At 32.5% G+C, this 13,286-nt stretch overlaps 1 protein-coding gene across 1 annotated transcript; it reads right to left on the bottom strand.

Moving 5' to 3' along the window:
- Positions 1-4,097: 4,097 nt before the first annotated feature.
- Positions 4,098-8,689, bottom strand: LOC113723275 (annexin D4-like). The gene is made up of 6 exons (XM_027246445.2): positions 8,533-8,689; positions 7,833-8,005; positions 6,499-6,714; positions 5,585-5,809; positions 4,656-4,727; positions 4,098-4,465 (listed from the first exon to the last, which is right to left on the bottom strand). Exons 1-6 carry the CDS (start codon positions 8,576-8,578, stop codon positions 4,253-4,255), a joined length of 945 nt encoding a protein of 314 aa, XP_027102246.1. The 5' UTR covers positions 8,579-8,689; the 3' UTR covers positions 4,098-4,252.
- Between the last annotated feature and the right edge of the window lie 4,597 nt (positions 8,690-13,286).

Below are 13,286 nucleotides of genomic sequence, written 5' to 3'. Positions count from 1 at the left end.
TGTATCTTTATTTTGATATGTGTTTTTCATTTTAGATCCTTGTAGATTTTTTAATATATAGGAAGATAAGAAATAATTAACAAATTCTTTTCCTATGTAAAACTCACAATTATAGGTTTGTCCAAAATATAGTATTGGTGCTTAATTTGGTTTGTACATTGTAGTTCCAAAGTATTAAATAGTAGAAGCTCCATCTAGATCTGCGTTTGAAAATTTTTGGGAAGATATACTAAATGTTAACCTTTATATGGTTTGCTTGGCTTGTAAAGGCTTTAGAATTTGTTATATTAATGATCTTTTTTATCAACTTTCTTCATCTAAATTTTGTTAGTTGTAGTAGGTTTGTTCAAAAGGTCCCATTTTTATTGAAATAGAAAAAGCTCGTCTAATGAAGAAAGATACAACAAGTTTTGTTGGCTACTTATGACAACATTTGTATTATCTTAGTGAATCTTAGAGTAGGTTTTTGTTCTTAATATCCCGCTGAAGTGAAAGACCAAAAAGCCTTTAAAACTATTCCACGACTACAAATTCTTTTCAATTTTCTTCAACTAAAATATTATGGGCATGGAATGATATTGTTTCTATAATAGTCTTCTTAAAGGTTCACAAGTGGGCAAATGTTTCCTTAGAGGAGATAGCCAATTAGAATTTGATGGACTCTTCACTAATCTACTTCTCAATTTTTCTTTTTTGAGCACTATCGTCCAGCATTTTACTTAGAAGTCATTGAGAGATTAAGCTATTCAAGTTAAGTAATAGATTGGCTTCCAATAGATGGTTCACTTAGAAGTCAATTTTTCTTGTTTAAGGTGTATTATCAACTCTTGTTTTATTAGTCCAAATTGTGAACCAATTAAAGGTTTTTGAGTTTTTTAGTTGTCAAGTATGGGAGATAATACAAATAGTACAACTACAAGCCCAAGTATGGATGATACATATTTAATGGATACAAAAAATGTTCTTAGAACCTCTAAAGATGATAAATGTCAAGTACTTCTTCCTCTTACATCCGTGGCAAAAGAGTCAAGCAAGAACAGGTCTTGGATATGGGAGCATTATGAAGTTATTACAAGTCCTAAAGAAAAAAAGACAAGAAAGCTACTTGTAAATATTATGAATAGTTGATTGCTTGTGCAAGTAAAAATGGCACTACTTCTTTGAGTAACCACCTTTATAGGTGTGCAAAATATCCCTATAATAATATAGATAAGAGATAAAAGATATTGGAATTTAAACCAAAATTGTGAGAGGGAAAGCATTGACAACTTATATAGTTGACCAAAAATCATAGAGAAGAATGCTGGCTAGGATCATGATTATAGATGTACTACATTTCAAATTTGTGGAAAGTAAGGGCTTTCAAGAATTTTGTCAAGCTATGTAGCCACAATTTGAAATCCCCTCACATAGAACTTTAACTACAGACTACCATAAACCTTTTTTTTTAGATAAGAAGAAAAGGTTGAAAAAATACTTTGAAATCATATCCTCGCATATTTGTCTCACCACTGATGCTTGGACATCCATTCAAAATCTAAGTTATTTATGTTTGAAACTCATTTCATTGATGATAAATGGAAATTGCAAGAAAAGATCTCAAGTTTCTATCCTATTGCAAGCCATGTGGGTGAAGTAGTCAAACTGTAGATAAATGCTTGCTTGATTGAAAAATTAGTAAAGTTCATACTGTAATAGTAGACAATGCAGGTTCAAATGACAATTGTTTGCTATACTTGAGGGGAAAGCTTATTAATTGGAAAGACACTATCTTAAATGGAGAATACTTGCATATGAGATGTGCTACCTATGTCTTGAAATTTGACCATTAGAGAAGGATTGAAAGACTTGAAAGATTCTATTGTTAGGATCCGATCTATTGTGAGATACATGAGGTCTTGACTTGCTACAAAGATTCAAATCTTGTATAGAAAAAAAAATAGAGAGCAAAAGCCACGTGTGCCTTGATGTTAAAACTAGATCGAATTCCACATTTTTAATGTTAAAGGCTGCTCTGAAATTTCAAAAAGCAATTGAGTCTTTAGAAACCATGGAAAGCAAGTATGTGGAAGAATTAACTTTACAAAATGAGAATGTATCTAATACTCATAAGGGCTTTAGGGTGAGAGGTGTGCCAATTGAAATGGATTGGAATATGCAAAAAATTTGTTGCCTTTTATTACAATTTTTTATCATTCTATCGTGAAAATGTCAAGCTCACATTGTGTAACAAGAAATGTATATATGAATGAAATCTATGGATTGGTGGTCTTCTTAATTCATTTCAAAAAAGTGATGATTTTGGTTTGTCAACTATGGTTGGTAATATGAAAAAAAATGACAATTATTGGGGTAATGTTGAAAGGATTAACATATTGATTCTGATTGCTGTTTGTTCTTGATCCCCGGCATAAACTAAGTTGTGTTCAATGAGCAATTGGTGGGGCATATGATTCTTAAAATGCTGAAATGTTAAAAGTTAAGCTAGAAAGGGTGTTAAATACCCTATTTGAATTTTATTCTACTGGAAAATCACCTCATAGGGAGTTGAGATGTCAAAACTCAGCCTATGGAAATGGATAAAATGGATGTTGATATAATTACAATTAAAGGGACATCAGATTACATGTATGTAAAGTATTCTCAGAAAGTTGATATATGTGATAACACTCATAATAAAATAGAATTAGATATCTACTTCATGGAAATGAAGAAAGGTCATCAGAATCCAAAATTTCACATATTGGATTGTTGGAGAGATAATGCTCATAGGTTTTAAGTTCTTGCTGCTAGAGATGTAGGTATTTTGTCTATAGTTGCTTCAAAGTTTGCTTTTAGTACAAGAGGCAATGTGTTGGATTCTTTTCGAATTCCAAGAATGGTGGGGGCTATAATTTGTAGACAAGATTGGTTTCGCAAGGTAATCCACCCATTCATTTGGAAGAAAGCATAGCTAAACTTGAAGAATCAAAAACAGGCAATCCCTTGTACAGCTTGTTTTCTTTGTTTTGAAAATTATCTTACCAATTTGAACTGCAACTTGTGCTAATTTCTTTTTTAGTTGCTTTTGTTTTTGTAGAAATTTCAGGTTAAACAAAATGGCCATTCTATTATTAAAATTGAAGATTGTAGATTTGAAGAGTTAGTTGTTCTCCTTAATGTGTTGTAGTGTGTTATAGAAGAATGAACCTTTTTTTTTATTGATATTCAATGTTTTAAATTGTATTTTCAATTAAAGAATTTGTTCTCTTTAATGTGTTGTAGTGTGTCATAAAGAAAATTAATTTTATCTATTATATATTGTGGTTCTAATTTGTATTGGATATCTAAGATTGACATGTAATGGATTGTTAGATGAAATATTTGAAAGAGTTGAAGTTTGGACTTGAATTACATTTTTACTTAAAAGTTAGATTAATATTATAAAGCAAGTTGATGGACGGATATTATGTTTATCCTCATTAGCCAAAAATATCTAACAAAGTTCTTGATTCTAAACAGGGATTTAAGAGGTTCTCTTGAGATGTCAGAACACCTCCTCATCAATGCTCCCAACATTCTATTTAATCTGTTTGCATGCATACCCAAATAGTAAACAATTGGCCTTAGAAAACTTTAAGGTTTCAAAATCTTAATAGGTTATATCAGGTGATTATGTTATCATCTTCTATTGCAACTTGAGGGAGAACAAGAATATTTGATATGAGCATGGAGTCTCAAAGTTAGATTAATCTAATATACACCTACCATGTATATGTGAAGGGCTCAAGATATACCATAAAAATGTTAATAAGATTATTTAGGCTTCTTAGCACTTGGTTTCTTTACATTAGGGGCCGGTATCCTATGACCCATCTCTTTTTCATTGGATATCTTACGACCAAGCATCTAGAGACATATGGGATAGATTAAGGTCGAAAAATTGTTGATTTGATAAGTTAGGGATAGATTAGTCAAATGACATTCAGAGCGGGTACCCAACCTATATCTATCCGTACAATAAATCAATAATATTCATAATATAAAATAAAATGGGCTTTGAACAACACTTGTAAAGATGCATGTAGCGTAGGTAAACAAATGTGTGGATGGAATTTTGACGCAAGTATATTATTGAAAAAAATCTTACGCACTGGTGGTTCAACAAAAGTTTCAGAAGCGTAGCACAAAATATGAATTCATGAAAAAGCAATGACAAGATAGAGCGGGCTTATTAATGAGCAAAGTTTAGTTTTGGTCGACATGCACTTTATTAATTTTCTTTTGAAACTAAAGCAAGCAAAAAATCCCTGTAGTTGCCATTAGCAACTTCTTCAATCCTTTTGGACAGACTAACTCCAGAAAACTTGTGTTGAAACTCTTCTTTGATCTGCTTGATGTCCACATCTGCTCGTGTGAGAATCACTCTAGTGACAGAATCTCTTGCAGCCTCATCCACATCAGTTCTTAGTGATGCATCCAAAATCTGAACATAATTAAGGCACATTAGAGCAATTTAAAGTGACCAAGATTAGATCAAAAAGTTAAAAAAAAGCAATAATGTTAATAATAATAATTGTAGTATTAGTAGATTGCAAGGAAAAGGAAAAAAAAAAAAAAAGAATCCTCGAAATGATTTAATTAAAGAGCTTTCCTTGGATGCAGGAAAGTGTTACCTTGCTAAAGTATGCATGTGGCATGCATAAGCATTGGACTGTTTGTTTCAGAGCCCAATCACCATCTGGATCCTGAGAAGGGATAATGGATATTGAGAGAGTGGTCATATTAAAGGGCCCAAATAATTAGTATACAAATCGCTTGCTTTCAATAAATTAGTTTAGTATGCAAGAAAAGGCAAAAGACTTTTTAAATATGGATTTTTTCTAATTATTTTCTCTCAAGGAATTTGTTCATCAATCTGAAATTTACTCAATTTAATAGATGAATGCACACACTCACATCAAATCCACCCCTATAGTTAGAGACATTCCTAAATTAGTTTTACTTTTTTTTAAAAAAAATTAACACTTAAAACCCGAACTAACGTGTGCATCAGGGCATGTTTTAGCCAAACCTTTTGAGTATGCCATGAGAGTCAAACATAAACATATTGTGTAAGAGAAGGGGTGGCTTTAACTACGTCTGCCGGACACCGCTCTCTAATTTTCAAAATTCCTAATCTTAGGACTATTAGATACGGTTGATAATGAGATTTAGCTAAAACCCTTTATCTCTTAAGCTTGCCTTTACTCAAAATTAGACCTTGTCTTGATCTTAGTGGTTCAGGTTTCCAATTAAACAACCTCCTTGGACAATTTTCAATTGAGATATTCAAATTAATGGTGATTCACGCATTGCACTTTCTGTAATTTACCATGGAAGTCATTGATGCCTCCGCTGATGTTACATTAACGCGTGTTTATTATATTTGATTTACACCGTATGAACTATTAATAGACCAGAAAATTCTAACTATAAAAGAAAAATGAGAACAGAGTGTACAAAAATGCTTAACTTGTTTGAAAAGTTAAAGCTTTCTAACGGTTTTATCTTCAAATTAATGAAACGAATCTCTGACTCATAGAATTGTTGCATGGTTAATTACCTGTTGCAAGTGGTTTCCGCTAATTTCCTCGCAATATTTGTAGACAGCCTTGATATGGGATTTGCTTCTTGTTGCTAGTATCATTATAACCTCTTCATTCTCAGTAGGATTCTTCTTTGCAACAGCTTTAATAGCATTATAAAGCACCTCGGCTTCTGATTTTGCTCTTTCTTCTTGAACATGTGGACCTTCATAGCGGTACGCACTTACAAGTGCAACTAAAAGCTGTTTAATCCACCCAAAAAAAAAAAAAAAGAGTATTAGGACAAAGAAAAATAAAAATGTCAATGGCACTCCAAAAATTGTCATTCCAAAAATGGAGTATGAGAATTTTCCCATATATTTCAAGCATATCCTCTACAAATTGTGCCCAACTGTGAATTTGTCTTGTATTCGCGTGCAGAAGCAGCTTCATTAGCCCACATATTTATTTGGGCATCTAATCCCTCAATTTCTCAAATTGTCAGGTAGGCCACAATCTTTTTTGGTTTACGCGTTTCCCCTATCATTTTCCCACTTTTTTGACATGTATATATAACTTGAGAGTTGAATTTCAATGGAACCCGCATGTAAATTTTGTGGACAAAGTTAGAATTAGAAGTTCTCCTATTGGTTGTATAATACTTTCAAATAGCTAAGAAAATAATTTATTTCAGCAGCTAAGTAAATAATTGATGAGAATATACCAATTGTTACATTGAAAATCAGACTTGTAAGCAATCGATTGCAACTTTGATCATGATATTTTAAGTGTGTAATTAATTGTAACTGTTGAGATTTCTGAATTTTATGCAGGTAACGGTCATAACTCAAGTTTGTGAGACCAAAGTGTGGAAAAAGGAAAAAAAAAAAAGATGCAATAATTGTCAACCAAAATTTCCAATTAAGAAACTTTAGTTTGCCTCGTATCTCACCTTACGTTCACTGGTGCGGATTTGGGAAGCTATGTCTTCCTCAATAGAGCGGTGGAAGAGGGAATGGTAGGCTCTTCTTGCTCCCAAAAGGTCTTCAGATGATCTTGTACATGCTGTTTCTATAATAATATCAATTCTTGGGCCCATCTGCAAAGCCTCCTTAAATAAACGAGCATCTCTTTCCCAAGGATGCATAGTCCGGAGCACCACAGCATCCTACCCAATTCAATTTAGATTAGCAACAAGTCATTGATTTAGGTATCATGTAAAAACTGGTTTTTTACAATCAAGATCTTTATTTCTTGAGGGTTGTTAATTTCCTGCTTAATTTCCTATCAATTCAAACAGTCCCTTTTATGACCAAAAGATATTTTAAAAGAGATTTTCAGCATCTTTAATTAGATTGAAATATTATGCAATTGGTTAAACACCAAAAGATGAATATGCCAATTAGAGAGAAATCTACATATTTAAAATCGAAAAAAGGGTACTTTTAGGATGGATATAGAAAGTAAGAGTACGTTACTACTTAGGCCCCTTTGGGGTTGTGTAGCTTAACGAAAAGTACATTTTCAATAGGGTTTTTTTAATAAAAGCACTTATTGAATGTTTAAATATATTGTTTGGAAATATAGTTAAATAAATACTTATTATATTAGATAATGACTAATTTGAAAATTTTTAAATGTATTATATTTTTATTTAGTTCATAACATAGAATAAAATGATTAAATTTAATATTTTAGTTTTTAAATCACAAAACCTATTGTAAAAGCACCAAATTTGAGTTTTTGCTAAAAATACTTTTAGCACCTAAAACTCTTCTCCTAATTTTATGAGATGATAAAAAAATTTAAAAGTACTTTTAGCACCTAAAAGTATTTTTTATCAAAAACACTACAACCCCAAACAGGGTCTTAATTGAATGTTACAAAAAGCTTCTCGGTGTTGTAGATCATGCATTATGTGCAGAGAAAAGATAAAAAGGGAAAGAAAATGACCCCCAAAAAAAAAAAGAAAAACAAATCTTCCTTTGCATTTTCTCTCCAATGATAATATATAATTTAACTTTTTCATGATCTAAAATGTTTAAAAAATTAAAAACAGAAATCTTCCTCGTTCGCATTTTATCTCAAATGCAAAGTATCCAAGTGTGACATGCAGGTTAAACGGTAACTTGTTGGCAGATTGGTTGACTTCTTGAGTATGGTAACATAATCTTTTTAGCTTTCCATTTAGCGTTTAAAAAATTGAAGAATTAACTTCTTGCAAAAAAAAAAAAGGCACATGACCATTAATACCCAACAAAAAGAAGAAAAACAAATGATACCCACCTTGAAGCGTATGAATTCTTGTCTAAGTTGTAGGACACGTGGATCTGACCATCTCTCAAATTGACGTTCATCTTCTATGAAGAAATCTGGAGTGGCTTTTCTATATGAATGTAGCTGATGTGGATGCCATTTTGTCAATATAGATATAGAAGTCTTCTCATCGACTCCAAGTCCTAAGATAAAAAGTACATAAATATCAGTTCATTAATACGTACTTTTAAGATTTTAATTGTAATTCACCAGAAGTATTGAAAATAAATGAGAGTGCTTATGCGTTTAATTCTGCAAATAATACATTTAATTAAGGTGATGGTCAATGTAACCATCGTCTAATGTTTGAAAAGAAATAGTGGCTTAGGAAGCTACAAGAACATGATTGTTGATCAGTGGATAAAGATCCCATCAAGGAATCCTTAAGAATAGAAATTGTTGTAGCAAAATTTTCTGGTTCTTGGCTACAAAAATTTGTTTTCTTTATGAGGTGAATAAAGAAACTTACATATGAGAAGTCAAAAACATTGTGGTTCTTGTCTTAGACTTGGAATGATTTTTTACATATCCTTGTCAAAAATCAAAAAATACTAACAAGAAATATGAGGTGAATAAACACGCACGTAACCAATTACTTGAACAATCAATTTCCAGTTTTCCGACAAAATAGACAAGAAAAATAATTCTTCAGTGGCTGAGCTTGAAGAACCTGTGAAAGCCTTGTTGAGAGCTGAGATCTCCTTTGGGTGTGCCATTATAATATGTCAAAGACTGCAGATAATAATATGTCAAAGACTCAAAGCTCTTATTGCTCTGGAGTCTCTGGGTGAAAGGGTGAGGAAGAATGTTCAGCCAATGCCTCTTTTATACCCCACCATGAGGGTATATGTATCTATCAAAATGATCAAATAAGAAGACAACCATGGAGTTGAGCAAATAAAAAATGACACATAAGTGTACTATGCTAGGTGCCATGTGAAATCATTGAAAGACAAAAAGTAACATATTTAAAGAAAGCAATTGAAACGCTTTCATATTTGGCCATCTACTGTTCTGTTTTAGCTGTGTCATGACTTGATGTCTCGAGGCAGCTTCTGTAACATGTGGATTCATTAATGGACGACGTTATATGAAGGACTAAGTGCACAGTAGCATTAAATTGTGCTGAGCAAAAAATGAAAAAAATAATATATATATATATATATATTAGCATTCATGTTAAGTAACATTCAAATCTATAAGGTGCAATTAACTTTTAGATCTTATTTATTTGCTGACTACCAGCTCACAAGCTAAGTAGGAATAAATGCGTCCAATTTTGCTTGCTTCTTGGATTTAAATTTACATGCATTGTTGGCATAATATTTCTTCTTTGAATGCTATGTGAATAGAGCTGTTAAATGGAACGGACAGCTCAAAAGTTCGATTGAGCTTAACTCGATAAGGTTTGAGGTCAACTCGTTAATTATGATAAACGAGTCGAATTCGAGTTGGAGATACGCTCGTTTAATTAACAAGTCGAGTAAACTCGATTCGTTTATTATTCGAGTAGCTCGATTAAACTCGATAAAGAAGGGTATATATGTCATTTCACAATTCAAAAGTATAAAAATTGAAAATTATAGATTTTTATTAGGGGTCAATTTGCACAAACTCGATCTCGAACTCGCGTAAGCTCGGCTCATTTGTCATAAACGAGTCCGCTTAGTCGAGTTCGAACATATTTCAAAACTCGTCCACCTAGTCGAGCGAGCTCAAGCTTGGTTCGAGTTAAACTCGAGTCGAGTTCGGTAGCCAAAATACTCGGTTCGATTAATAGCACTATATGTGAAAGAGTTATAGATGTTTTGTCACCATGTGCAAGAAATTCTCTTAAAGTTTTATATGTGATTATGTAATAATAATGTGAGACAGTAGAGAGTTGCAATGGAAATAATTAAGTGTTTTTAGAAACCCTAATTGTTTGGAGCTAATTCGGAGCCAAAAATGTTATTCGAAGATACAATTATAGGCGTGTATAAAAAAACTAAGTACAGTACATTTTACAAAATAATGTTTGAATGGATCTGTTTCTCATAACATGTTTTTAAAATTAGTCCAAAGACCTTCTTCAACCATTTTTTTTTATTGTTCATATGTATATATTTATATAAAAAAAACTACTACAATAATGTTTTTCTAAAACTACTAGAGTAATTTTTTCTAGCTAGCTATGTTAACTACAGATTTATCGAACTACATCTGTAGCTCTATTTCGATTCAAAGGATGATGAAGACGGAAAAAAAAAGGAAAGACTTGAAGGACAGACCAAACAGCAGCTTAAGCCATATACATGTAAAGTGATGTTATCTTTCTTCAGAAAAGTAATTTTGGATCATGAACTACAGTAAGAAAGAAAAAGATTTTCGTAAGAAAGATGAGTACAATAAATAAAACGCACAATATATATTTTAGATTAGTTCTTGACTTCTTATTACTAAAACCAAGAACCTATCATGTTAGAGCTAATTAAATCTAAGAAAATTTTGTCAAAGTTTCATAGTTCAAGAAAAGAGAGGATATTTGAGAAATTGAAGGCATAAAATGTATTCACTGAAATGAAAACTTGTCATCAATATTTTAAAATCTTAAAAATAATTTAACAACATCGTCTCAATTGAAAATTGCCACAGCCATTGAACAGGCAACAACTCAAAAAGCATAAGAAATAGAATTCTCAAGGGTCACATTCGATGTGACTGTCACGATACTTAATTTTCTCGTGATATAAGTGTTCATAAAATTATGAAAACTTATGGATCATACATTACAGCTATGCTTGATTCTGTCAATTCTTTGACTTATCTATATAGTGAAGACCACGTAACAGTAATTATAGTTATGTGAAAGATAACATAGGTTGGTCATGAGCATGTGAGACGTAGGATTAGTTTTCCCATGTCAATCATGGAGGAGGGGCAGGAACGGGTGTCAGACAGTTCACGGCCATGATTTGGCTTAAAAAATTTGTACGACTCAGATTACTTCGTGTATCTCGATATTCACAACATGTATGGGACTCATAAAAATTTGTTCTAAAATTACACGTTGTGCAAATAAAGTTACACCGTGTGCAAAAAAAATTGTGGTACCATTGAAGAACAAAATGGTACCATATTTAGGGCCTGTTTGATCGGACTAAAAATATTTTTCGAAAGATATTTTTTGGAGTTTTCAATGTTTGGTTGCATAAGTGCATGGGAAAATCTTTTCTGCCAGAAAACATTTTACACCAACGGGTGTAAAGCACCTTCCATTCTCACCCTGCTAAAATTATTTTCCTCACGTTCGGCCACTTCATTTAAAGAAAGGATAATGACGTGTCTACTAACCTTCAAAGGCCATAGTTAAGAACTCAAATCTATCACACAATTTTTACCTATATGATTCCTTGGTGATCGCATATTCTGAATCAAGGGCGACTTTTACATCTTACAAGCAAATTCTGAATTTGATTACCTATCTGATCATGATTTTGATATTGGAGTACAGATCTTAGAGAAAATATACTCCTTTATTGATGAACTAATCTGATGAATCTTAATTTCTGCAATACCATTTGCCAGCCATTGGTATTTTTGAAAAACTTCTTCTTGTTTCATGAGACTTCTCCATTGATGACAATTTTCTTCCGCCGTGGGGATGCGGTAGGAATGGTGCTGGGACTGGCAAGGAGGAGTTTTTTGCAGCTGTGGTGACAAGGGGTTAAAGAACGTGGACGGTAGGCAGCTTTGCTGGTGGTAGGCGTGACGAAGCAAAACGTATGTTAGGATGCAAGGCGCTGCTGTGGGTTGGATATTCGAGATCTAACGGGCACAAATTTCTAGGACGACAAACTAGTCAACCAAACACCGGAAAACGAATAGGAAAGCATTTATTTTCTTTGAAAAAATGTTCTTTGGAAAATATTTTCCAGGGAAAATATCTTACACCCAATCAAACAAACCCTTAAAGAAAGCAATTGAAACGCTCTCATATTTTTTTTTCAAAAGAAAGAAAAATAAAACGCTTTCATATTTGGCCTTATGCTGTTCTGTTTCAGTTGTGTCATGTCCTGAGGCAGCTATGTGGATTCATTAATGATCAATACGTTATCTGAAATTCTAAATTCACAGTAGCATCAACTCGTGCTGTGCAAAAAAATAAAGAAGCATTCATGTTAATTAACACTCAAATCCATAACGCACAATTAACTTTTAGATCTTATTCATTTGCTTACTACCACCTCACAAGCTAAGAAGGAATAAATACGTCCTATTTTGCTTGCTTCTTGGATTTAACTTTACATGCATTAATTTTGGCATATTATTTCTTCTTTGAATGATATGCGAAAGAGTTAATGATGTTTTCAGCATGTGCAAGAAAATCTCCTGAAGTTTTATATGTATTTTGTTCTAAAAATGTGGCACGGTAGATGCTTACAATGGAAATAATTAAATGTTTTTAGAAACCCTAATTTTTTGGAGCTAATTCGAAGCCAAAAAAAAAAAAGTTATTTGATGACCCTATTAAGTACATAATGATGAGTACAATACATTTTACAAAACAACGGCTGAATGGATCTGTTTCCCATAACATATTTTCAAATACTCCGAACACGTTCTTCAACTATTGTTTTACAGTTCATATACATTTATACAAAAAAAAAAAAACTACTAAAGAATGTTTTTTGTTTTTCTTAAAAACTACAGTTTTTTCAAAATTAACATCTGCTTAAGACGAAACAACCTAAAGCCACTATCAGGCTATGGCAATTCCACCACTTCAAAAATCCACATTGTAAAAAACTAAAATGAAACTTTCTTCTCTGCCTTTCACCATCAAAAATAGTTTATCATAATGACAAAATTATTGTGATTATCGGTTGTTAAACAATAAATATTGGTGTCTAACACCTGGCACCCATTCGTTGTATTTTTGTAAGTTGTTGAACTTCTTTATGTGAAGGCATTAATGTTATTTTGATATTTGGTTATTAAAACTATCAAATAGGGCGAGTTGGGTGTAATTATTTACAAGCCTGAGGCAGCTCATTGAAATTGTCATAAAACTCAACCTCAAGTGAGGTTTCTAAAATTATTTCTCAGTCCAATAACATCGTCTCTGTTGAAAACTGCCCTGGCCATTGATTAGGCAACTACTCAATAAGAATAAGAGAGATATTTCCAAGTTCACATCCGATGTGACTATCATGAATTTACGATGCCTGGTCCTCTCGAGAGAAATGTGGTCATTGAATTATGAAAACCTGTGGATCACACAGTACAGCTAAGCAGTGAAGGCCATCTAACAGAAATTATAAGGTTAGTCAAGAGCGTGTGAACGATATGCATGAGTATGTGGCACGTAGGTTAGTTTTCCCTTGCCAATTATCCAATGTGCCGGTTGGAACAGAAGGCAAAATCTACTTCAACAGCTTACGT

The sequence above is a fragment of the Coffea arabica genome, chromosome 2c (genome assembly GCF_036785885.1).
Source record: "Coffea arabica cultivar ET-39 chromosome 2c, Coffea Arabica ET-39 HiFi, whole genome shotgun sequence".
In the NCBI taxonomy this organism is placed as follows: Eukaryota; Viridiplantae; Streptophyta; class Magnoliopsida; order Gentianales; family Rubiaceae; genus Coffea; species Coffea arabica.
Note: the sequence above shows the minus strand (reverse complement) of the source record. Positions and strands in the feature narration are given on the sequence as shown.

Coding starts and splice junctions, on each gene's coding strand:
- LOC113723275 (XM_027246445.2), bottom strand. CDS start 8,578: ATGGCACACCCAAAGGAGATCTCAGCTCTCAACAAGGCTTTCACAG. Junction 8,006..8,532: donor TCTCAACAAGGCTTTCACAG/GTTCTTCAAGCT, acceptor TTTTTATCTTAG/GACTTGGAGTCGATGAGAAG. Junction 6,715..7,832: donor AAGAATTCATACGCTTCAAG/GTGGGTATCATT, acceptor TGAATTGGGTAG/GATGCTGTGGTGCTCCGGAC.